General features: G+C 40.4%; 1 protein-coding gene across 12 annotated transcripts in view; it reads right to left on the reverse strand.

The window, feature by feature from the left end:
* The window catches only part of TIAM1 (TIAM Rac1 associated GEF 1), a 187,948-nt gene that overhangs the window by 41,832 nt on the left and 119,438 nt on the right, over positions 1 to 26,678 (reverse strand). For all 12 annotated transcript variants that reach the window (XM_079972007.1, XM_079972001.1, XM_079972011.1 and 9 more), the window contains 6 exons: positions 15,374 to 15,818; positions 11,333 to 11,505; positions 8,578 to 8,811; positions 6,158 to 6,343; positions 2,917 to 3,063; positions 2,251 to 2,325 (listed from right to left, as the gene is read on the reverse strand). In XM_079972007.1, coding sequence (XP_079828133.1) covers positions 2,251 to 2,325; positions 2,917 to 3,063; positions 6,158 to 6,343; positions 8,578 to 8,811; positions 11,333 to 11,505; positions 15,374 to 15,818 — 1,260 coding nt within the window. The remainder of the gene's footprint in view (positions 1 to 2,250; positions 2,326 to 2,916; positions 3,064 to 6,157; positions 6,344 to 8,577; positions 8,812 to 11,332; positions 11,506 to 15,373; positions 15,819 to 26,678) is intronic.

Below are 26,678 nucleotides of genomic sequence, written 5' to 3' on the forward strand. Positions count from 1 at the left end.
TATTTTGTAGGTTTAAGATGGACCCTGAGGAATATAATTCCAAGCAAGTGACAGATGTATGGAATTCTCATTAGTTTTAAATGCAATCACACCCCCATTTGCTTGATTAAAAATATGCCCCCTGGCCCAGACTTAATGGTGCTTCATCTCAGTATTCTTTAGGGAGTTACAGGGTAGGGCTGTAATTGGCAGAGCAGAAGTCTCTCTACAGTGTAGACATTGATCAAACACAGAGAACGGTGTGTTTATATGTCCTCATCAACCCAGATTAGCAGTGGTCTCTGTGAAGTCATTTTCCACATAAAAGTGACATGTTCAATCCCTGTCTTTACATATCACATTGCCTGTGCATTGTTATTGTTTGTGATATGGAAGCAATGTGAGGTTTTGCCATGTACAAAATAGTTTTGCAGCAGCGCTGAAATGCATAATGTTGCCAAAGTATTTTTGACCTCATGAAAATCTAACACCTCTTCAGAGGAAATGGACAGACTATGCTTGGCAGAATTAAGAGCAAAGCCACGTTTGGGGGACTGGGGAATTGCTGAATGCAGGAAGGGGGCCTTACCCTGAAGAAAGGATTGCTCAGACCTTGAGAGGGCAAATATGGAGACCAGTTGTGGCAAGGCATCAAGGAATATGAGGAAGAGCTAGACTTGCCCCTAAAAGGAACTGCTGCATGCCTGGTTCTCCAGGCAAATAAGCAATTACAATTATAATCTTAGTGACCATAATGTGGGATCCATATAAGAGGAAAGTATTATCCCGGTATATTCAGCTAAAGCCATTTTCCCCCAATGGCTACTTCAGCTCTACACAGCTTTGAACACAGTAAACACAGCCCTGTAATTCCTCCTCAGTTTGATTGATTGGTTTATTACGGCCATTGGCCCATATCTAAAAACAATACATCAAAATTTATCCATAAACAATACAATTTAAACAGTTCCAAGTTAAAACACCCCTATAAAACCAATTTTACTTCAATTGAGTAAACTATACACAATAAGCTCCCTCTATGTCAACCGCAATTCAAATCCCTCAGATTTTGGGGGATATGCGTCTTAGTTCTGGCACTTATTGATGGTTCTTAAGTTTGGCTAAGCTGTCAGAGTCATACAGTGATCCATTTCTCCTCTTATGAAATAAGACATTAATCAGGTAATTCCTCCTCAGTTTTTTCTTGAACCCCCGAAAAAAGAACTTTAATTTCAGAAACCAAATGAAACTCTCTGAAAATCCCTTCTGAAAGCTGGGAGGCTGAGTATTTGTTTTGTTTTTTAAAGTGGGGAACCTGTGATCCTCCAGATGTTGCTGGACTCCAACTCCTATCGGCCCCAGCCGGCATGGCCAATGATCAGGGATGAGAGTTATAGTCCAACAACATCTGCCCCTCACCTTTGTTTTAAAAGACAATATAATAGAAGTCCAAATAAAAGTAAGGAAGGCACAGAAAAGTACAAAAAGGATGCTAACATGGATGAAGAGCAATCAAGGACAACTTTTAAAAACCTGAGTTGTCATATGAACAAAATAAACAAGCACAAATCCTGGAAAATTGAATAAAAACTGAGGCGAGGGGGTTGTTGAGGAGGGATTATCAGAAACCTGTGTGAAAAATTCCTGGCAGCATGTGCCTGACTACTGCTGGAGGCAGACTGCTGAACTAGACAAGTACTTTGCTCTGATCCACGAGGACAATTACTACATTCTTACATGCCCTGATAAGGAAGAAAAGAATCCTGCCTCATATTTATAGAGACAGGTGTGAACATAGGTTTAGGGGCAGAATTAAATTCAATTCTGATTAAACAAGTAGCTATTAAAAATGATTGCTCTAATAGGTCTTCTGATACAAGGAATTCCTCCCCCCCCCCAAATATTCTTCACAGACAAAGGTTTAATCAGTGGTAGCATAGGTAAACTACAGAATCAGAATACTACCCACCTCCAGTGGCCAGTGACCATGGAACTTACTGGCCTCACTCGCAGAAATACCATTGAAGGTTTAAGAGTTCCCTTCTCTGCAGCATACTTTGGAGCTGAGCAGTGCCAAGCTCCCTCTACCTCATTGCTTGACCATGTTTCAAACAGGCTGACATCTGGCAGAGCTGAGCTGCTGCATGACTCGCTCTTCCCTTCAATACTTTTACTCTGTCCTAAAGGAGTGGGCTACATTCTAAAAAGAGATTCACGAGCTAATTGGACTCCTTTGTGTAAATTAATAAAATGTTCTTTTTTTTTTTTTACCTTGCTTTCTTGAACAGTGTCATCAAATATTCCTTCTAAAGATTTCTTTACAGAATCAGCTCCTTCACCAAACACCTGCAGAGGCACAGAACGTGCTATTTTAAATTACAATAGGATGATGCAAATGCTTTCTAAATTTGGAAAGATCTCATGTTACTGGGACAAATGAATAAGTGCTTCAAGGGAGGAAATTATCATCTCAAATTAAAATTGGATAAAATTCCTTCCTGGCTAGGAAAACAGCCAAATGCAAATGGCTGTCTGGTCTAATCCAACAAGGGTGGTTGCCCCATCTAAACCACCACCTACTGAGACCCATTCAGAGATGTGTGGGGAATCAGATCAAATGGAAAGTGGAGAAATGCAAGGCCAGAAAAGTGCACTTAAGAAACAGCTCATAAGCTGTGGTGAAATTCTAGCAATACTTCCAACAATTTATGAAGCGGTAACTCCAACTAGTGCTGATCTCATCACCACCCCAAACACCCTGTGTGGGAAACCAAAGGAAGATGCTTACCAAGATCTGCCACACTTCATTCCTGTATTTGTGGAAATGCAAAGTTCAGAGATTGTAGAAAAATTATACCAGACCCGCCCCCCAAAACAGGCTGGAGCTCAGGATCCAGCCAAGAAGTTTGCAATTTTTTCTCTCAAGAGCTAGGCTACCTGATTAATGCTTGGTCTCCCTTGCTTTTTCTTTGAAGTGGTGTCCAAACCCCAAAGGGAAGAGAAACGGCTTCTCCGTTTGCTTGCTGATCTTGACATCACCTGTGTTCTTCTCCTGACGCCAGATTCGCCTGTGCGAGCGGCCACCTGCCGGGTGCATTAAAAGCAATTCAACCAAAGACACCACAATCAGAGCAAAGCTAGAGTGCCAGACCTCATAATTTTAATGAGGACCCATAGATGTTAAGGTGTGCCAAGATTTTTAAAGAGGTTTGTATAAATTATGTTGAACCAAAAATTACCTTGTATGTGCTGCGGACTGGGGCAGACATAGGGTGGTAGTCAACTAAGTTTTACTCAGAGGAGACCCACTGAAATCAATATACCTAACTTAGTATGTTCATTAATTTAAATGGGTCTGCGCTGAGTCTAACTTAATTGAATACCGCCCATAATACTTCTTTTTAGAAATCTATCAGTTTAAACCCATTTTTGATTTGACTTTTAGAGCCAGATGCTAACACAGTGATTCATAAGGCAAACTGCTGAACATTAACTATGTTTTACAATCAGCATCCATACACTAGATACATTTCATAGGTGGCAATTCTGTTACCATCCTACGAATTATATAATACTATATAAATATCAATTGCTACTCTCAACAACAACGGGCCATTGTTTTCTCATCAAGGACTACTGCTAGAAGAAATTCCAAGTTATATTTTATTCTGAAAGCAAATTAAGGTAACATCACTTGGGCAGAGGACAACATTTTATACACCTGGAATTTTTCTCCCAACTGGTTAGTCCAAGTGGAATCACCAACTCTTGAGTCAGGTTGCCTATGTGGTCATTTTGTGACAGAGCAAGCAGCGAAAGGTATGACAAGGATGACTTATTATAGGAGCGCAGTTGGGAATTGAAACCAGTATGGCTATGCTGTATTACGGAGAGAGCCCAGGGCAAGAGCTATGTAACATGCGTAAGAGCAATTTAATACGAAAGCATCCTTTAGCTATAAGAGTTTATGAGTTAACAGCACTTCTGTCAGTAACCCCTAGAGGGCAAACTGGGACAAAAAAACAACAACAAAGCACAACCTCTTTAAAGGGGGGGCAGAGAAAAGGAGTTACTTCACTCCTAGGTTACTTCCACTTTTGCCTCCCCCAGCACCTTATCCTTTTGGTCTTTCTCCCAGTCTCCATTCCTGCCTACTCTCTAGCTTTCTGGGGCTCTCAGCTGCCTTTCTTGCTTAGGTGGCTTAGAAAGACTATCTCTGGTGCCCAACACTCTCCATCTGTTTCTCCCCTCTGAGAAGCAAAACAGAATGTATTCAAATTGCCTTTCAGACACATTTTGGCTGCCCCTTCCACTCTGTTCTGGCTGCAGCTGTGGGCTCAGGGATAGGTCACTCTCTTACACAGCCTGAAATAGGTTTGGTGGTGAGGATGCCACAGCTCTAAAGTAGCTAACTACAAACATTACTGGATAACTTCTCACTTTGTTATACATTATCCTCCTGCAGCATGATGAGCTGAGACCAGTCAGTTATCCTTTTCTGGATAAAGTATTATTAAAACTATTAACTTGTTATCCAAAAGATTTACACAATCAAATCACAACACTAGCAGAAATAATGTAAAGGTTACCATAGATTATTATTGCCACTTTTCAACTAAAATAGTTACCAAACTGGTTTTCCAAAAATTGCTTATGCAATAATTGACTCAGTGATAGTTACTTCTATAATATATCTGTATACGCTCATGGGATATGAATTGATGGTGGCTGAGCAACTCCCCTATGAAGAAAGGTTGCAGCATTTGGGACTTTTAGGAGGAGTTTGGATTTGATATCCCACTTTATCACTACCCTAAGGAGTCTCAAAGCGGCTAACATTCTCCTTTTCCTTCCTCCCCCACAACAAACATTCTGTGAGGTGAGTGGAGCTGAGAGACTTCAGAGAAGTGTGACTGGCCCAAGGTCACCCAGCAGCTGCATGTAAAGGAGCAGGGAAGCGAATCCAGTTCACCAGATTACGAGTCCACCACTCTTAACCACTACAATTACCTTACGCATAGCATGGAGAAAGTGGATAGCTAAAAGCCTCCCACCTCCATTCATGGACATCCAATGAAGCTGAACACTGTAATATTCAGGACAGATAAAAGAAAGTACTTCTTCATCGAGTACAGAGATAAAATATGGAACTCGCTTCCACAGGAGGCAGGGATGGCTACCAACCTAAAGGTAAAGGTAAAGGTACCCCTGCCCGTACGGGCCAGTCTTGACAGACTCTGGGGTTGTGCGCCCATCTCACTTAAGAGGCCAGGGGCCAGCGCTGTCCGGAGACACTTCCGGGTCACGTGGCCAGAGTGACATCGCTGCTCTGGCGAGCCAGATCCGCATACGGAAACGCCGTTTACCTTCCCGCTGGTAAGCGGTCCCTATTTATCTACTTGCACCCGGAGGTGCTTTCGAACTGCTAGGTTGGCAGGCGCTGGGACCGAGCAGCGGGAGCGCACCCCGCCGCAGGGATTCGAACCGCCGACCTTTCGATCGGCAAGTCCTAGGCGCTGAGGCTTTAACCCACAGCGCCACCTGCGTCCCTCGGCTACCAACCTAGATGGCCTTAAAAGAGGGTTAGACAAGTTCATGGAGGAGGAGAGGGCTATTGAAGGCCATGACAGCTATGCTCTGCCTCCAGAGTTGGAGAAGTAATGCTTCTGAATAGCCATTGCTGGAAACCACAGGCGGGGAAAGTGCTCCTATGCTCCAATCCTGCTTGCAGATTTCCCACAGGCATCTGGTTGGCCACTGGGAGGAAAGGAATAGGTGGGCTATTGGCCTGATCCAGCAGGCTCTTCTCATGTTCTCACCATTAACAATGAATGAGAATGAAAGCCTTTACAATAATGAATGGCAATAAAAAGGATTCTAGCATCCAGAATATATGAAACATATTATTATTATTATTATTATTATTATTATTATTATTAATTTTATCTCTTTGAGATGTTAAGACTGATTCAAATTTTTCACCCCCAAAATGCTAAAAATATTTGGAGCCAAAAGAGATAGTACCCAGGTTTTTGCTGACAGCAGAGACCAAGAACAGACTTATATCACCAAGATGTACAGGGGCTGCACAGCAACAGCACTCAGTTAACCTTCTTACAAAAGCACCAAGTGATTTCTATTTTAGCAACAATAACCTCTGGCATCAGTTTAAACTCACCAGTGCATGAAAAGAAGACACTGAAAAGATTCCAAGACGGCCCATTGCATCTTTAGTTGGGCGACTTGCAAATGCGAGCAACGTTTTTGGATTTGGCAGTTCCCCGCCCTGGAGGCTAGCTAAGTAGCAACGATACCGAAAGAGATCCATTTGGAACTGTTCCAGGTTTTGTTCCCAAACAAAGATCTAGAAGAAGAAGATCACAGAGGTAAGTAAACATTAAAGTCCATATGATACCATACAATAACATACAAGTATAGATACCAGATTTTATAAAATTGTCTTCCACTGTCCAAATTTATTATATTTATAAGGGGGATTTAGATCTAAGTTGGAGGAAAGTAAATATCTTTATTTTCAAAGGGGGAGAAATCCGAATACAACTATTACTTGGATACGATGCTAATAACATTAAAATTCTGGTTTTTATTTCCTCTTTATTGCAGCTGGATTCTCCTCTCACCGAGAGAGTGTTTTCATGAAACACAATAGAGGTATGAAGACACCAGAACTACAGCAAAAAAATTAAAAAAAAAATCCCTAGGCTGTCAGCAGCAGCAGCAGCTTAAAAAGCAATGAAGTTTGTCATTGTACTAAAGAAAATGAATAAAGCACACTGGGGAATACATTAACATCTGTCAGATACAGAGCAGAATGCCACCATCAGCCTGTGCCGTGCAGATTGCTAGTAGGGAACACTTTGAAAAGGATAGAAATCTCCATAATACTGCATAGTTTTTCTTTGGTTAACATTCTAGTTACATTTAGAGGCCTGGTTAAAGAGCTGCTGCAGCTCAGCAAAGGGGGCTCCATATGTTCCTTTCCATGATTAACACTGCAATTCTAAGTACACTTACTCAGAAGTAAGGCTTGGTGAACTCAATGGGGCCTGCTCCCTAGTAAGTATCACACCATGAGAAGCCCACAAGCAGGACATGAATGCAATAGCACTTTTCCACTTGTGTTCCTTAGCAACTAAGTTTCAGAGACATAGGGCCTCTGAAGCAGGAGGAGATACATGGCCATTGTGATTAGTAGTCATTGATATCCTCCAAGAATTTGTTTAATCTGCTTTTAGACAAGGATATAGCTCAGCGGCAGAACATCTGCAGTGCATGCAGAAGGTACCAGTTTCAATTGCTGGCATCCCCAGGTAGGGTGGGGAGATCTCCCTGTCTGAAACCTGGAGAGCTGCTGCCAGTCTATGTAGACATCACTTGGGAAGACAGGTGAGCTAATGCCAGTGTACTGGAAGAAGCAAAGATCACCAGTGTCAAAAGCAATGATTCTTCAACATGAACTTCGTTGTATCATCATGTGTTGCTTTTCTGCCCCACAGTCTATGTGGTATCCCTGCCTGATTTAGGGCAGGTTTACACTGGAGCTCACTTCACTGTACAATGGCTGCATTTGCCCTAATCTCAGTAAAATAAAGGAATTATGTGCAATTAAAAAAAAAACACCCACATCAACTCTGTTGGACTGGTCATGTTGTGCGGATGCCTGATTATCGTCTTCCAAAGCAACTACTCTATTCAGAACTTAAAAATGGAAAGCGTAATGCTGGTGGTCAACACAAGAGGTTTAAAGACTCTCTCTTAAGGCAAATCTAAAAAAATGCAGAATAAACACAGACAACTGGGAAACACTGGCCTGCAAGTGCTCCAATTGGAGAACAGCCTATACCAAAGGTGCCATGGGCTTTGAAGACGCTTGAACTCAGGACGAAAGGGAGAAACGTGCTAAGAGGAAGGCACGCTTGGCAAACCCTCACAGTGATCAACTCCTGCCTGAAAACCTATGTCCCCACTGCGGAAGGACATGTGGATCCATTGGCCTCCACAGTCACTTAAGGACTCACTGTTAAGACCATGTTCATGAAAGACAATCTTACTCAGCTACGAGCAATTGCCAAAGAAGAAGAAGACCAACCATGGGTTTGACTCAGTAAATGCAGGTTCCTATGTTCCCTTGCTTACAGCGACAAATGGCCACTGCAATAGTACGACAGATATTTGCCATCAGAGTAAATTTTCTTTTGGTCAAGTCAGCTGAACGTTGCCAAATTCAAATTGGAAGTATAAGGTACAGAAGATGACCAGATGCAATGCTCCACGGGGGAAGAAATATATGAAGCTTCTGAAGCACCATTAGCAATGCCCATGCATGCAACACAGTTGAAAAAGAAAGCAGAAAGTCCCATGGCTCCTCAGTTTTACACCAGCTACTTAAGATCATCGCAGTCGCTCTGTACTACCGTGTTGTTTATTCTGGTGTTATGTTGTTTTTAGGATTTATAAAATTCAAAATATTTAATAAAAACAATTTTATTTAAAGTAGGACAATAACTGTAGCAGACACTTGTGGACACCTGAATTTTATTTTATAGCCATATATTTAATGCATGCAAGTAAAGTTACCTGATCAAGAATTGTCTTCTTCTTCTTGGAGTCTCTGACAGAAGACAAACTGAGGAAATGCATTTCCCCCATTTTCTTCATCTTCTCGTCCATATCAATCTTCTGCTCCAGTTTTTTAATCTCCGTTTTCAACAGCTTGACAGTGTCTTCTTTGTGGTGCTGTCGGGCCACTGCAGTCGCGCAAGCAGAATGAACTGCTGTAATCCAGTTTTCCAGTTCCGTTTGACTAGAAGTCTAAAAAACAGAAAAGCAGAATCATGTTGGTTAAAACAAATGATTCCACTTCTATTCATCTCACTTATGAGACATGTGATGAAGAGGCATTCTACTCTTAATTTGCCCTTTTGAAATCGGCATTAGAATTAAAATCTTCACCAGTGATTTATAGCTGCAGAAGGTTCCCTAGCAATGGCTCAGGAATTACATTTTTATCCCATCACAAATGCTACAATAATATTCGGCTCATCCTTGAGCACAATGATTTAGACATTGAGGTAACCAGAAAGCATGCCTGTATATTTTATAGCGTAATAATTACACAGCTAGTCCGCTACAATTCATAAAATAATTAATGAACATGGTGCCCACTGATATCGTAAGTGTAATGAAAACTATAGTGCTTTGTTGCTGAGAAAGCTTATAATCATTAATTATTATAGCCCCACAATACCTCTGTGAGACTACCAATGCTTTACAGCTGAAGAGGGAAACTAGTAATGAACAGCCCACATCAAAGAGAAAGCAACTAGATTTTGAGCCACAAGGCAAAATACTCTTGCTCACCAAGCAATGCTACCAAGCTGGATAGTAACAACAGCTCTTTTAGCTGTGGAAATCAGACAGAACAATCCTGATTCAAAATGTACAGAAACCTTGGAGTAAACTTAATATTTTAATGGATTTCCACCTCAAAAAAATCAGTCTTCGTTTACGGAAATGTTTTGACTGGGTGGTCACACAAAGGGGACATTATTATTATTATTATTATTATTATTATTATTATTATTATTATGTTAAGTTGCATTGGGGATGGGGGAGGTGTAGGAGACCAGACTTACACAGCAAGTCTGGAAATAACACCAAGGGACTTTCAAATTTAATGGCTCTTTGTAGGCCTCATCACAGCTGCCTGGCTGAGGAGGAAATTAGTAGCAGGCGTGTGGCATGTTTGGATGCAAAAATGCAAGAACAGGATTACAATGAAAAATATCCTTTGGCAGGACTGAAAGACCATTATTAATGTTGTTGCTGTTGTTGTCATCGTTTTGAATTCAGTTACATCAGCAGTTTCTACTGAATGTAGAGTGGTAAATGAGATAAAAAACCGTCAAGAACTTGTACACAGAAAATTCTAAGCAGCAATTCCCGGTAAAGAAACTTATTTATTCTGTTTGCATGTTACACTAAATGTACATGAATTATGTGGGCTAGGCTATATTATTGCTAGCTCAAATGATGTACATGCTTTAGCAGTTCTCTGCACAACACATCAAGCTTGTAGGCTACAGTAACTTGCCAATTATTTCCATAATTATGTCCAATTGTTCTTCCTCCCCTCTCATCCATCTCGTGTTTCAGCCTCAAAATCTTTTAGATTCAGAAGGGCTCCAACACACTGCAAACAAATAGCTTTACAATTCAAAAGAAAAGAACCCACTAATTCATTCTTTTTCCAAAAAAAAAGAAATTCATTTTGTGCTCTTTCCCATGCGAGGTTACTGGAAAACCTAAGCTGGTGTCTCAGCATGGAACTTGCAATAAATAAGGCTCTATGTTGCCATAAAAGCCATGCACTCCATGCGACCTTTCTGCCCCTTCCACATTTGTTTTCTGAGAATCGAGGTTTCCTAAACAAAATGCATCTGTACAATTTTGCAGCAGTCTAAGTATGTAGATACGATTGGGGAGGGTCTTCATGGTCTATTACACTAATGCTGTTTCCATATGTTCTTGTACAACCCCCCAGCCCAACCAAGTGAGCCACTCCAGTTTGGAAAATGCACTTCATGCATGAAGGAAGAACGCCCCCCCCTTAATGTAAATTATGGTACTCTCATTCACTGCATATAGGAAAACAAACATAAGGCAGACAGATTAATTTTAAAAAGATAGACAGAAGGCAAAAGCATAACTCTGAGGCTTTGTAGCCCCTGTGCCTTTAGAGATTAGGACTTGTTTGCCAATATCCAGTATCTAAGTGTCAATAAAGAACAATGGTGGAGAAAGTATAGATGTACCAGCGGTCTGGCTCTGTATAAGGCTGCTTCCTATGTTCCTAGTTTGTACTGAGAAGCACAGTGTTCTATACCCTGATCTGCAACATAAAGAATTATTGGTCTGTGAAGTATATTTTCCCCAGATCTACTCAACCCTAAATATATTAACTGCATGTTTTACACATCTCCCTTTAGATCCTAGATATTATTTCCTTGTGGCAGAAGACGGTGCCCCAAATATGTCACAACATAGTGACTGCTCTACATAACACAGTCTGGCCCCCCTAAGAAACTGGAAGCAGATCTTTATCAACTCTAAGCTGAAGAAAGTCACACAGCCATTTGGTTGCATCTTGACCCTGAAGTGTATTGGAACCTGCCACAAAAGCAAAGACTACCCGCTGATAAAATAATTAGGCCGCTAAATAATCAGGTGTGAAGGTACCATCTTTCAGCTGCTGGGACACCATTTGGGTCTTTGCCTGAATGAAGTGCAAAGAAAGAAAACAATTATGTAATGAACCAAGGACAGAACAAACCTGAAACAGAAAAGCATCACCAAGGGAATTGCTGAGGCAGAAAACATAGTCTTTCTTTGGGTGCTCAGGCACTGCTTGCACTATGCTGTTTTCCACCCAGACAGCATGTTTTGGGATGCTGTTGTGGTCTATTCCAGATCTGCCATCACTTTCGTAGAAGAATAATGTGCATCCTTAAGAAAAACAGCAAAGTATTAGGAAACTGCACACCTGAACAAGATAACACTGCAACCCTGTATCAAGCTTAGCATTGAGTTTCATGTTTACAAGCTATACAATGTCAATATTTCAAAAAATCAAAAATCTTAACACATATAGAACCTGCAACAGTGTGGAGTACTGCTTTCAACCATTCATTCACGCCTTCCTTCATAATACCTCATTCCATTTCACCTGGGTTCCTATCCCAATCTCCAAGAGTTAATCAGTAGGGTGTGGCTGCTGAGCTCTCTCTAAAGGTTTCCCCTTGCTTTTTTTGTATTTATGCAAACCTTGAGACTCTTGTTACAACCCATCTTGTGTGTTGGCCCAATTAGCAAACAGCACTCTCAGCCTGAACAACAGAAACAGGGAAAATGATGATGATTCCAGAAGAAGAATGCTTTAGCGTGATACAACATTGCATAGGCAATTTATAATCTGTGACTCTTTGTGACTGTTTTTCACACATATCATGGGTTTCTCTACGTGTCTCTTTCTCAAGAGAGCTCAGATAGTTGAAATTCCTTAATCACAGTACTCATTTGTACAGCATGCTCCAGAAAGTAATATGTTTTATATACATTTATATATGTTTTATAAATGCTGAATATATTTGTGTCAGCTAATTGCTAAAAGGTTGTGGTCCTTTAAACCTGATATTGTTCTTCAGGTATGCATTTTTTCCTTAGCACTGGTTTGAAATTTAAAATAAAAGAATTTAAAAAATATCTCTGGCCAGGAGACTACGGATCTCCAACAAAAGTAACTAGCCTAGACAATAATAAAGCTACAACATATATTATCCTCAAACACACCCCTGCCAGTACTTCCTGAGGTCTAGACTGGTTCATGTGCAACCCTTCAACCTTCAAAGTACTTTTGTGTGACTCAAAAGCAATTCTGAGACTCGAGGAACCAAAGGTTTTATTTTCAACGTGACATTTCTAGTCTTGATCTACAAGCAGCTCCACGACACAGAAGCAAACATGCTACTGCTGTAATGTATGAAGCCGTTGTAAGGAGATGGAAATAAGGAAAGGAACTTTCCTTTTGTCCTAGCATGGTTTCAAAATTTCCTATGGTCGGATTTATATTGCCCCTACAATGCCTTTGGCAATATGAGTATAGCCTCAATCAATCTATATAATGGTTGATGCAGGTTAATTCTTCTGTGGGTCCATGGTGGACTGGCATTATAAACTCAGCTCCTCCCAGGAGGCTATGAGGGTTAAAGGCAGGTCAAATTGCAAATAAATTTGTGAAAGTAACAGGCCAATATTAAGTGAAAGTAAAACCAGTTGTTAAGGAGAAACAGACCTGAAACTGATTGACTTTAATGATTTAAAAAGCTAAACTAAAACTGATGCCAGTTTCAATGTTTTATGGAGGTGAATAAACAGTCAGCATGTAAATAATTTTTAAGGAGTCCTTAAAGGCTAACAAATTTACTTTGGATTTTCTGGACTACAACCCACTTTTTCACATGCAGGAAAAGATACATTGAATTGCACTTTTACATATGAACCCAAATTCATGTCAGCCTTTACCCACAGGCACAATTTAACATATTGGTTTTTATGCATCAACCTATGAAAAGGGGGGAGTTAGCATGCAAATACATTGATGCTTAAAAACTATGGTCTGGTCTGAAAAACATTTCTAGCATCAATTGTACATGTTTTACACAATTAGATGTGTAAAAGTAAATATATTTTATTTGGGTGGAGGGGATGCTACTAACTGACGAAGTCCAAACTTTGAGAAATGAACTTTGAGAAATTTTCTGAAAAGATAAATCTGAGCTCATTTTATTAAAAGGCAGCAGAAAACAACCCATAAGGTTTCCATTCTATTAGAATATTTTAGCTGGTGATCAATGTGTTGTTATCAACACAGAAACTAATAGTTACTTGGAGTTAAGGTAGAATTGTAAAACTTGGAAGGATAGAATTGAGGTTGCAATCCTGCACCTACTAATCTGTACCACTGAGAATGATGATGATGATGATGATGATGATTTATACCCTGCCCATCTGGTTGGGTTTCCCCAGCCTCTTTGGGCAGTTTACAGCATGTTTAAAAACATAATAAAAACATCAAGCATTAAAAGCCTCCTGAAACGCTGCACTCAATGGAATTTGTTTTGAATAGATATGTATAGGATTGCACTGAAAGCATTCATGCTTTATCATGTAAATATAATAAACATCACTCTGGTTTCCTAACAGAAAATTCTCATTTTGTTTGGTTTTAAAATTCTACATAGATTTTCTGGTGTCAAGTAATCTGCGGTTACCATGTTAACCCAAGACTGGCAGATACAATATTTTCAGCAAAAAGTACTTTTCAGCAAGACGCAGCAGATGTTAACTTCAAAGCCTAAATACAAACATTATTAGAATGTTATTAAGCCTTGGTAATCCAAGAAACAAACAATCAGTGTAAGTCACACTTTAAAGTAACACCTCTTTTATGTTCCTTCTTTCCTTCCAGATGGCTCTTTGTTTATTTGCACCACACCATCACACTCTCCCATCATGCTGCCTGGACTGGGATGATTATGGCCTCTTCCTTTGCTCAGTCAGCCATGGTAAGTCTCTGATCTATTTCCCTGACCTCAGTTGCAATGTTACATGCATTCAGCTCCTGCAAACTGCTGCTCCAGGCAATGCTCATTACCAAAAGGAATAATAGTGAAATCACAAGGCCCACCTTTTATTCCTTGGACTCAGCAAGTAACCTTCCTGTCTTTTGTGACCTTTCTGAACAATATAAAAGAGAACTTGGTTGCAATGTGACTTCCCCCTTTTGATCTGCTTTGCTCAGAATTCGTTTTTTGTTTTACTTTGATCTCAATTCTTAAATAGATAGAATTAGAAAATGTATTTTAATTTGGAAGGAATCGTCCCAAACAGATCAAGGAAACCTATTTAGGTAACAGCTTGTCCTCAGTTTTCTCAGCCTGTTTAAGGGAGTAGATAATACTTTTCAGAACTGTGGTTCTCACAATCCTATTTCCAAGCCCTAACATTTTCAAATACATGCTCTATCTTAAGCGGAGAAGCAGAGGCAAAACCGCAAGAAGAATACCTACATTTCATATGAGCAGATTCAGAACCATCTCACCTAGCTACACTTGCCAGACACACTGACCCTATATGAAGAGCCAAATGGCCACAGATGAAGAGCCAAAGCATTGACTTTAAAGGACTGCCGTCACAGATTGGTTTCTAACATTCACTTTCATCCACAGATCAAAGTGGATGAAGAATTCTGGTGGGTTTGAAATTATGCTTATAGCAAAAGCAGGGAAAATAAATAGCTAGTGGAAATAAAGACATGCTTAGAGAAGCTTCATGTTATATCTTGCCAGTTCCCATTATCTTTTACTGTCTGTCCACCTGTACTGTCCCCTGTACAAATAGCTCTTCACAAGAAGGAGCATTGGCATGTGTGACAGGCATATTTTGGGTCTTGGTTTTTTGCATGTCATATCTGTATCTTCTCTGTACTCCAGGGAACTCCAGGTAACATTTTAGCCCCAGAACTACCCTTTTGTACATGTTTCCATAAGAGGCAGACTAAGACCACTTCCTGCCTAAAACTGGGATGCAAAACTGGACTTGTTTAAAAAAACTGTGTTACATGAAAAAGTAATGCCTAGTTGTGCAACAAGCCTTTTGCAGAGTTATTTTAATACATTTCATCTTATACTGCACTTTCAGAATATCGTGACCCACCCAATAAGTAAGCTGCTTAAGTAATACAAGATCTTCACTGCCACCAAATAGTTGCTGTACTCTCTGATCTCTTAAGTAAATAAGGGTGTATTCACAGTACCTTTTAAAGAAACCCAGTACTGCTTCCATTTCCTCCGTGCGGCTAACTCCACCTTCTTGTTCTTTTTGTGTACGAGAAAGTTCTTCACTGCAAGCGCTCCTGCTTTCCGTACCGTCCCCTGGCCTGCTGTAAGAAGTATGTCCGACTGTCCTGGGGAACTCAAAGTCCCACTGCTCTGTTCATCGCTCAGGGCAGATCCAGCTTCATCCAAGTTATCGTTGGTGCTACTCATCTCCAACTCCCTCCGGAAGTTCTCATAGACTCCCTGACGAGCCCCATCTCCAGTGGAAGAGCTGCCGCTGTCGCTGCCAGCAAAGGCCCGGCTGGTCGTTGGAGAGTAGCTGGAGTTTGTGGCATTGGAACGTCTGGAAAGGAGGTCCGTGTCAGTCGTTGCCCCCTCAATCCCACTGTCTGCAAATTCACTCCCTTCGCCTGCATTCACATCCTGTATTAACACAGTAAAGAAAAGCAAACATTGTGGAGAAATGATGTCTCAATATAGTTATTGCTTACTTTTTGGATAATTCTAGTACCATTCTTTTGCCTAAATATAAAAGAAGCTCCACTTCAAAATCAATGAAGTTATTCATTGCCCCATGTAAAAAATGTCTATTTAATTTATCTGACTGACCTGTTGATTACTCTTTTAAAACTTAATTGTTAGTTATTTATTTAACATAATTTATATACTGCTTAACTGCAAAAACCTCTAAGCAGTTACACGGAGCAGAAAATGTACATTTAATCCTCGGTAAAAGTTTATAAAGAACCAATGTGACCTATTTTTTTCTCAAAATATTAATTAAATCAGCAGTTTAAAAACATATGTTAAAAAATAAAATTACATACATGTAAGTTTTATATATAAAGTGATTAAATATATTTATTGGAAACTATGCAGCATTTCTTACCCTTAATTATGGTCAGTGTGAGAGACTGAAACATGTGTTTAAGTTTTTAAATCTATTTTAATAAATTAAATATTTTTTAGTTGAAAAGATAATATATACTCACTGAGAATGCAAATGCAAAAAGCCAACTTTTTTTAAGCTGGACTTTGCTGATAATAGGTTTTGCTGTTGCTTAAAATGGCATGATCCCCTTACCCTCAGGCATATCTTTGGCAGGTACAGGGGATGCAATAAAAAGGAGGGGGTAGGAAGACTCTATTGCATGGGCTGAGTTCTGTTAATGTTTCTTTGGATCCAAGCCCAATACTGGATGATATCCCCCTGTTTCTGATTGCTATGTTAAATCAGAACAACCTAATTTGTGTGCCTATGGTATATCAGAACTGAGGCATAAAGTACCTAAACATTGCTTAGAAATAGTCACCATTCGACTGCATGGGACTTTTTTCTATCATATGCAAAGGTCTGGAATAACAAACAGATAAAATAAAGCATTTTGGTTGCCATTTCAAAATATTTTCTGCATCTTATCAATGTTCAACAGCTGCAGAATATGATGTTCTTTTTTAAATGAACAAAAGATTCCCCACCCCCACCCCAAAAAAGTGAGGGGAGAAAAACAACCTCCAATGGAACGATGATTGCCCCTGAAAATTCAGAGGGGAAGTGCTAAATATAGATGTATTGAAATACGACAATTCATTCTTGATATCTCTTCAGATTATCACTTTACTATTATTCCCCAAAGTAGATGCATGTTAAAAGCTGTCAAATTTCCATCTCTTTCTGGCTAGAGGGTAGTTTCAGAACGTCGAATTACATATTCTTAAAATATATGCAAAGTAGTTCATAGAGCACTTCCATGGGATAGGAAATGTGGAGATAAAACAAGCATCCCAGCTAGCGGATCAAGGAGAATGTCTTACAAATCTGATTGGGTGCTCTGAGCAAAGTTAAGTGGTACAGCTGCTCCCTAGGCAGAGCTCCCTTTGAAATGGGACTGAACAATCACACCACTTGGAACAAAGAGCTTTCTGAATGCTGGAAAATTGTGAATGGTCGCTGGCTGATGGGAGAGTCCGCATACTGGCTTATGAATAATAATTCACATATATTGGAATATGCTTTTCACTTCTACCCGCCCACAAAAATCAAACTTATGCTTATACATATGCTATAGTGTGACATGAAAAGTACAGGACATAACCCTTTCTCACAGAGAAGATGGAGTGGTGTCATCGGCGCAGGCCTTTGGGACAGAACCTGTGAGTCCCACTCAGAAGAATGAGGCGGACCCACAACTGAGCTTCTCCACTTTCCCATTAAGTCCACCCAGTCCACTGCACCACTGCAAAGAGGTAGGTACACAAGGAAGCAGTCTGGTCTTGTGTGACTTCCTGAAAGTCTATTAGATACCAGGTCCAAAATGCAAAGTCTTGCATCATCCTAATTTCTCTATTTCCGGTATTCAGCCTATATTCAGCAATCTGAAGACTTGAGGGCTTTGTTCTGTTCTTTATTATTCACTGAACTGCGGCAATTCCCAACATCATAAAATAATTTCCTAGTTCACTGGAACACACTTAGAGAGGAGATTTTAGATAGACCCATTGGAACATGGGCTATATACCTACCTACCTATCTATATAATTTAGCCACAGCAAAGGAGCATGGGAGTTAAATAGAGTGGGTGGGAAGAGAGATTCCAAGAGGTTGCTTTTGAAATGACTGGCTACCAATACATAGCAAGCCTCATTTCACTACTGTGCAAATGTCAGTATTAGACTGACACAGCCCCTGTGGTTAATCTAGACCAAGCTGTCAAAAAGGATAAAAATAAGAGTCTCTCTGAGGAGGATTAAATGCTTCTTGTGCTTGGTTATTAGAAAAAGTGGGTCATCCTTATATGTAATTAATTTCTAATTCCATCGTTATGAAATGGTTACTTGGTATTTTAAACACCGTTTCTAAGTAAAGGTTACTGAAATATCCATATTTTTGTTTATTGTCTCTATTATTTTTTTTTAGATGTCTACTTTAATAATACAGTGGTACCTCGGGTTACAAACGCTTCAGGTTACAGACTCCGCTAACCTGGAAGTAGTACCTCGAGTTAAGAACTTTACTTCAGGATGAGAACAGAAATCGTGTAGCAGCAATGTGGCGGCAGTGGGAGGCCCCATTAGCTAAAGTGGTGCTTCAGGTTAAGAACAGTTTCAGGTTAAGAACAGACCTTCGGAATGAATTAAGTTCTCAACCAGAGGTACCACTGTAATTGTTTTATTGAACTACATTTAATACAGCTCAATAATATCTAAGTGCATTTTAAATAAGAGCTATTGAAGCAGAATATTAACCAGAGCTATTAAGAGAAATTTTAAACTGTTACATACGAATAGAATGGATTTGATAGTTCAAAATTATTCCCAATCTCTCCAAGACTTGAGAATTACAGCCCTGCGATACTGCTTCCAGCCACCAGCCACACAATCCAAAAAGTGCAGAGCATCCTACAATATTATCTAGGACAGGACCACATGAAGGCACCAATAAATAATACCACATTGTGCTCGTACCGGACAATAAAATGGGTATATATTGTAAGATGATGGTGATTATTTGCTGCAGTAAATAGGATAACCTCTCTTTTAAATGTGGAATTTTATTTTGAAATAAACTTTAAAAGATACATGAAACAATGAGGAACAACACCACATAACAACTTCAGAAGTCACTAATTGTGTCGGGTGTGGGGACTCGCTGAACACTGTTCCTTAGTAATACATGGTTACATATTTGGGGCAATTCGAAGCTTAAGGAGAAGTTCCTAAACTATGGAGTAAATTAGCAGAAGCTTGAAGGCCTTCTGCACAGGAAATAAATGGAAACCATTTATTTATTTATTTATACGCCATCTTTCATCTGAGGATCACAGCACAGGCTGGTTCTGCAATAAGCTTGCAAAAAGTTTTATGTCCCAGAAGTCAATTCTGGAGACAAAACAGTATTTTTGGATTGAACACAATGAGGCTGCTTACAAATTGAGCTCAACGCTCTAAAAAGTTATATCTGTGTTCACCTTATGCCACTCTGTAACGTATTAAACTGTTTATATTTTACATAAACACAAAGAAACCAATGACATTTCCTACAGGCACTTTAAAATGTTGTGATTAACACATTTCTCACTTTCAGTTAAAAGCAGATCATCTGAAAGTCACATAAAATTATCCCTTGACAAAAATATTTCACAACTAATCAGTTTCACAGTGAGCGAGTGAGTCAGGCATTAAACAGGTGGGCTTTGATTAAGTCATCATTTTGGGCATATATGACACTTGGCTCCATGTTCAGATTTGCAAAATGATCGCTCATTCACACATCAGAAAATACACATCAGGTGGTTTGAATTCTCATGGTTCCATAGTGACTACTAGCCCAAAACCTTTGGCTGAAATTCTAAGTAAATTTAGTTCTGCTTCACATACTACATTACTGAAATGCACATGGACTGCAAAGTTGTTGCAGTCAGCTTTTCAGAAGCAGTAAGCCTAATCTGGAAACCCCCCTCAAAGTGATTCTGGAACTCGTGGATAAGGTGTAGCAAAGGAGAGCCCTGTAGAGACATCATCTTTTTATGGTGTAGACTAAGGATAGGGAACCCGTGGTTCTCCAGGTGTTATTGGCCTCCCAACTCCCATCAGCCTCAGCCAGCATGGCCAAAGGACAAAGATGACAGAAGGTGGAGTCCAACAACATCTGAAGGGCCATAAATTCCCATTCCAGGTATGGGAAGCATGAAGCCTACTATTCCTAGCTTGTGAGCATCCCATCTGAAAACTCACATGGGGAGGAAACAAGCAGATACTGAATGGCTCTGACACAAGGTGACTTGAATGAATCAGAAGCACATGAAGGATACATCAGAAATGCCTGTATGCTATCAGTATGGAGTAAAGGTGGTAGGTATTGAGGTATTGAGGTATTGAATTAATGGAGGTAAATTGAGGATAAAAGGGTGTTTTTTGTTTCATTTGGTACTTCTACAAAACTGCTGATACCTTCCCGCTCTTGCGCACAAGGTTGGTGATATTCTAGGACAGCTCAAGTTAAAAACTGATGAGTACGTGATAGGCCACCTATTACAGATTATCTGCATTTCCTTTACAGCTCTGCGAATTCTACAGAACTGAATGTACTACAGAGGAAGGAGAGCTGATACTCTTGGAAGGCAGACAAGAAAGGTCAAAAAAGCACAGGATGAGTCAGCCTTTTAAGCATGCAACACTTAAAAAAAACAACACCAATAAGCATTTATAGAGCTTCAAGTGTTCAAAATACCTCACCTACCTCTCAGCAGTTCTTAAAAGAGGCCCATAAGACAAATTTTTACTATCCCCCATCCTACGCATTATTATTTGCACATATTGCAGAAACTGGGTGTTTGGAGGAGAGTAGGGCGCTGAGCCTAAGAGAATATTCACTTGCTAAGGCCAGTAAGTTTAATGCATGTGGTGAGATTTGAATTTAAACTTCTTGGCTCATAACACACACTCTCAGCCACTCCATTAGACCATGAAGAAGAAAAAAAGATTTAGGACTGGCAGGATGTGTGCTATATATTGCTATGAAAACAGAAACTCTCTTTGCTGGAAACAAACGCCAAAGCTGATCCAGGGAGGATAGTACTTTAACTTTTAAGAGCTATTTTGTGTGCAAAGCCTTCCAAAATATGAAATGTTACCAGGTATTTTACAACTTTCCTGGAAGTGAAGTTCAAAAATAAATCACCTCCACTCTACAAAAAATACATCATCTCCACCTGCACCTGCGTGAAACTCCACAGGATCCATATGCTCATTGCATAACAGCTTCTCTGGCTTAGGTTGCCCGGAGGGTAATCTCCAGCTTTTTCTCAAGCTGTTTCTCTAGAAGCAACAATTAAAAGGAGTGAAAGAGGGTTTAACCCTTTCCTTTCACAAATCGAGTATAGATTGCAATGCCTAGGTAATATAAAGAGGAGAACAGGTACAGGCAGTCTTCTCTCCCCCCCCCCCTAAATTATTGTTCTTACAAATCCAGGGAGAGCTGGTTAGGTTGAATGGATCTGTACTGAGTTTGTTACATGGAGGCATGATTAGGTGATTGCTTCAGGAAAAGCCTCGCCTTCAACCCACAAGTACTGTACCCCAAAGGTACCCTTATCACGCTATCTTTGTAGCACAGGAGGGAGCTTCTGCAGTGTGATGAGAATATGGGAAGCACCTAATCACATGGGAATCCATACTGAGAGTCCTCCCTGCACGAGCAATGCTCTGTCACTTCACTGCTAGAAAGAAATGGAAGTTCTCTTCCACTAGACATAATACTGGTGTGTGTCCTGTCTGTTTTCAGGTACTGGGTACCAGTAGATTTAAAAATGGCAAATACTGTATTGGCCTGGATATAAGCTGCACCTTTAAAATTCAAGGGGGGGGGAGAAAAAAAGACAATATCCAAATATAAGACATTCTCTTAAATTTCCACAAGCACTCACACCTATTCTACTTTACTGTATGTCTGTTTCAGTGGCGACATTGTAAAAGCACATTTTTGTAAGGTCGCAAATTTAAGCCACACTTTAACTTTTCATGGTCAGAATCTGGGGGGGAGGGGGAGTGAGGCTTATATTCAGGCCAATACGGTGACATTATTCCAACACTTTCACCCTTGTTTGATAGACTCTTAGCTATCTTCTTCTCAACTAGGGAAACAATTCCAACACTGCAGCACATAAAACCCTTCTTGTTCTCTGCAAACAAGGCCACAAATGTATGTTATCATCCATCATATAAAATGGAGGAATTTCGAAAGCTACAGCTGAGTTAATTTTTTTAAAGCTGGTATATCACCGAAGGAAGTAAAATACCTCATACTTATAATGTTACATGCAAAAATCCTCCAGGCTTCAAAATTATTTTTTATTAAGTGCATTCATTACCTACCCTTCACCAAAAGGTCCCAGAGGAGGCCACACGATAATAAAACAAAACAGTATAACACAAGAATCATAGCAAAAATCACATCATTGCAACCCTTATAAAAATCACTATCGGTGGGATAAAACAACCAAAACATTTCCAAAAGATATGCCTTAGCATGCGAGAACTGCACTATGTTAAAAAGATAAAGACCAAATCTACTGATAAGCTTTTTGTGAGGGGAGGAAAGAAGAGAAATCTGTTAGCAAAGAAACAAGATAAGAGTAGGCCTCTTCCATCAGAGAGTCCACAGATCCAGTCAACCAGGGAAGACACAAGGAACTCCTTGCCCAAGTTCACAAACTGCAGTGATCCCAAAACACAGAAAAGTCTGTGATATGTGGCCTGCAGTTCTGTTGAACTCAAAACCAGCCCCAAAGTATTAAGCTACAGTGTATCTTCAACAAGACTGTATGCATATTTACTAAAAGAACTTGATAATAGTAGCCCAGTGGAATATAAACCATCCACATTACTGCCAGTCTCCAATTTCCCCACAGTGTCTGTCATATACTCTCCCTGCAATGCTAAACCTCAATATGGCTTAGTTGCTTATTCTGCCTAGCTTTTTCTTCTGCAGAAGGAAGCAGAACCTCACCCATTTCCTAAATTACATAATTCGGTAGCAGAATCCAAAGATACAGAGGTAGGCTTCTTTCCTAACAACCTACTGGGCCCCTCCCTACTATCCACTTCCCAGACCACTGGGCCCCTCCCCAAGGATCCAATTTCACACTCTCCTCTTAATGCTCCTTCCCCTCTGACCAGCGCTGCCAGAAGTTTCCATGGGGGTCACAACAGGAGGAAGGCTTGGAGCTGCCCATCTCAGGCAGTGCACTGTCTTTTGCAGGCCCTAGGCCAGCACCTCCTCTCCTCCACCAATTCAAGCTCTTCCCATAAGTCCAGTAGCCTAGAAAAAGCACCACTGAATATCCAGGTTTGTATTTCCCCTGCAGTGGGAGGCAAAGCACAGGGACCAATTCCTTTCTTTTTGTGAACTCTGGACCCCAAAAGTTCATTTTCTCCTCATTCAAAATCTGCACAGCACTGCTTTATGGTAAACACAGGACAGCACTTGGCTGGCTGTACAGTGGCTTTTGATACCATCGACCATGGTATCTTTCTAGAGTGACTGTCCGAACTAGGGTTGGGTGGCACTTCTTTGCGGTGGTTCCAGTCCTACTTGGATGGTCGTTCCCAGAAGGTGTTGCCTGGGGAATGCTTTTCAGCCCTGTGGAACATTCAATGTGGGGTTCTGGAGGGCTCAATCCTATCCCCTACATTGTTTAACATCTACATGAAACAACTGGGTGGGGTTATCCAGAGATTTGGAGTATGCTGTCAGCTGTATGCTGATGACACTCAGCTCTAAATCTCCTTTACATCTGCAGGTTAGGCAGCAGAAGTGCTGGACCACTGCCTTGCCTTGGTAATGAGAACCAACAAACTGAAACTCAATCCAAATGAGGCAGTGTTAGTGGGTGGTTACCTAGACAGGATGGGTGGGAGATCGCCTGCTCTTGATGGGGTTACACTTCCTCTGAAGGAGCAGATTCATAGCTTGGGGGTACTCCTGGATCTTCTGCTCAGGGCTCAGGTGGCCTCCATGGCCTGGTGTGCCTTCCATCAGCTTTGGCTGGTGGCCCAGCTATCTAGACAGGGATAGCCTAACTACTGTTGTCTATGCTCTGGTAACCTCAAGGTTAGATTACTGCAATGTGTTATACATAGGGCTGCCTCTGAAGATGGTTTGGAAACTTCAACTAGCATGGAATTCAGCAGCCAGGTTGCTCACTGGAGCAAGACGGTTTGAGCATATTACGGTTTGAGCATATCTTGGTTCGACTGCACTGGCTACCGATTAGTTTTCGGACCCAGTTTAAAGTGCTGGTTTTGACCTATAAAGCCTGAAATGGCTCGGGACTGCAATACCTCAAGGACTCCCTCTTTCCATATGAACCTACTCAAACCCTGAGATCATCTTCTGAGGCCCTTCTTTGAGTGCCTTCTCCTCCAGAGGCCCAGAGGGTGGCAACACAAGAACGGGCCTTCTCTGCAGTGGCTCCCCATCTGTGGAATGCTCTTCTCAGGGAAGTTCACCTGGCATCTTCATTATACACCTTTAGGCACCAGGCAAAAATGTTCCTTTATAACCAGGCCTTTGGTTGATTTGATTGACATCCTATGCCCTTTAAAAATGTGAGGTTTTGGGGGAGGGGAGTTATTGGGTTGCTGTTTTTATTTTGATTATAGATATTGTGGTTTTATATTTTGATTTCATTTTGTAAACCACCCTGAGACCTCTGGGTATATAGCAGTATATAAATCCAATAAATTATTATTATTATTATTAATTTTATTCATTTATTTATTACATACATTTTCAGTTTCTTCCCTTGCAATTATTAAAATGTCGCAAATGATGGTGCCCCAGGCAAACAAATGAGTGGAAAAGTTACTGTGTCACAATAGCCAGAGAATGGGAGCAATTGTTAGGATTATAATTAAAGTTTCTTCCTCCCCTACCCAGCTGCATCACCCATCTCTCACTGCATCACCTATAAATTTGCTTGCTTGTGCAAGAGCTCTTCAGTTACTACAAAAGAAAAAAAAAAAACTGGTGTAACAAGATCTGCCCTGCCCCATCATACAATTATGTATGTAGATTGCTACACACTTGCTGAAAGAGGAGTGCTGTTTATTTATCGTACTGATGATGTCATTTGCCATGTCGTATACATGTTGGATAGAGCTGGTAGGTAAGAAGATATAATCATGAGCCTATCCTCTGCTACACTCACTACATTTTTGCAGCAAACTTCAAACACAGTGAAGAGCTGGCAAACTAATGTTACTACTAAAGTTTTCCAACTGTAATATCTAATTCCAGTTTGGGGATAAAATAGAATTAGTGGCAACCACAATTTGTCCAGTTCAGATACAATATCAAATTACGGTTTATAGTGCAATGCAGGAATATGTGGAATGCGAATGTGCAAAAGATTCATATAGTTCAGCCTTAATGTCTAAATCATTCTCTTCCTTTAAAAAAAAGATTTTTTTCCAACCATTTTACAAAACTACATGGATTGTATTTTGATGAAAACATTCTGGTTTGTTTGTTTGTTTTTTTTGCTGGCAGAGTTTAGCAAATTGATTGCTAAAGAATGGATATTTAGAAATATCTGTTCCATTTGGGGGCACTCAAAGCACCTGAGGTTTGGAAAGATGAGGGCAGAATTTTGCAGGTCTGTCTTTCTCCTCTCTCTCTTTGGCTTGGCTGATAATAAGTTTAAGTGTTGAAATGAAGGCACTATTAGCTTTAAACTACAGCCAGCAATAACAATCGGCTTGTCCCACTAGTATCCCTTTGCTGATCACATCAGTGGTTGGATAGCCAAGTGTGCTTAGTTAAGAGCTCATTCTCAAATACATAATACAGTGGTAACTCGGGTTACAAATGTAATTTGTTCCGGAAGTCCATTCTTAACCTGAAACCGTTCTTAACCTGAGGAATGCTTTTGCTAATGAGGCTACCCACTGCCTCCGTGCCACCAGCGCACAATTTCTGTTCTCATCCTGGGGCAAAGTTCTTAACCCAAGGTACTACTTCCGGGTTAGCGGAGTCTGTAACCTTAAGCGTGTGTAACCTGAGGTACCACTGTTCTGGGGAATCAAAGAGCTGTAACCCAAAGAGTTTGTAACCCAAAGCGTTTGTAACCTGAGGTACCACTGGAACAGAGAAATGAAACTGTAACCAATCTAGAATTTTGTTCTTAGGAAGTGTTTGCTTATTGATGCAAGACAATGGTTATAATCTATATTGTGCTATGAATTTAGATACGATGGGACTGTGCTGCTGTTGTCAGCACTTTCACATAGCTGGTGTCACTGTGTTATGATGAAAGATGTGCCATCTGTGCCCAACAACTCTTTGTCCTACATTTAGTTAGACTATATAGATATGACCTTGAAGGTGGTATCAGTTTTGGTGGTCTAGGTAGAAAATGCAGATTCCATGAGATGAACAATGGTCTGACTTTAGGAACACTTCTTTTTCAAATAATTTTTGTTAAAGGTTTTCTTGGTTTACAAAAGTACACACACTGTCTCTTCTTTCAGACTGTGAAGTCTTTTCTACAAATCAGTTACATTCGATATGCGACATTAGTGTTGGATACAGTATAGGGTTGGGGGAGAAGAGAGAGGGGAGAGGGGTGGGAAACCTACGCTCTTTTATATAGTGTGCATGTGGGGTTTTTGACAGCATCAACTGGGTAGGCTTTCTGCATGGTTGTTTGTCTTGTTCAGCCGATCTCTTTAATTCTGAAGAAATTGGGCCATTTCATATGTCAAAGCTTAAGTGGCCCATCA

Source organism: Podarcis cretensis, assembly GCF_951804945.1.
Source record: "Podarcis cretensis genome assembly, chromosome: 4".
Lineage (NCBI taxonomy): Eukaryota > Metazoa > Chordata > Lepidosauria > Squamata > Lacertidae > Podarcis > Podarcis cretensis.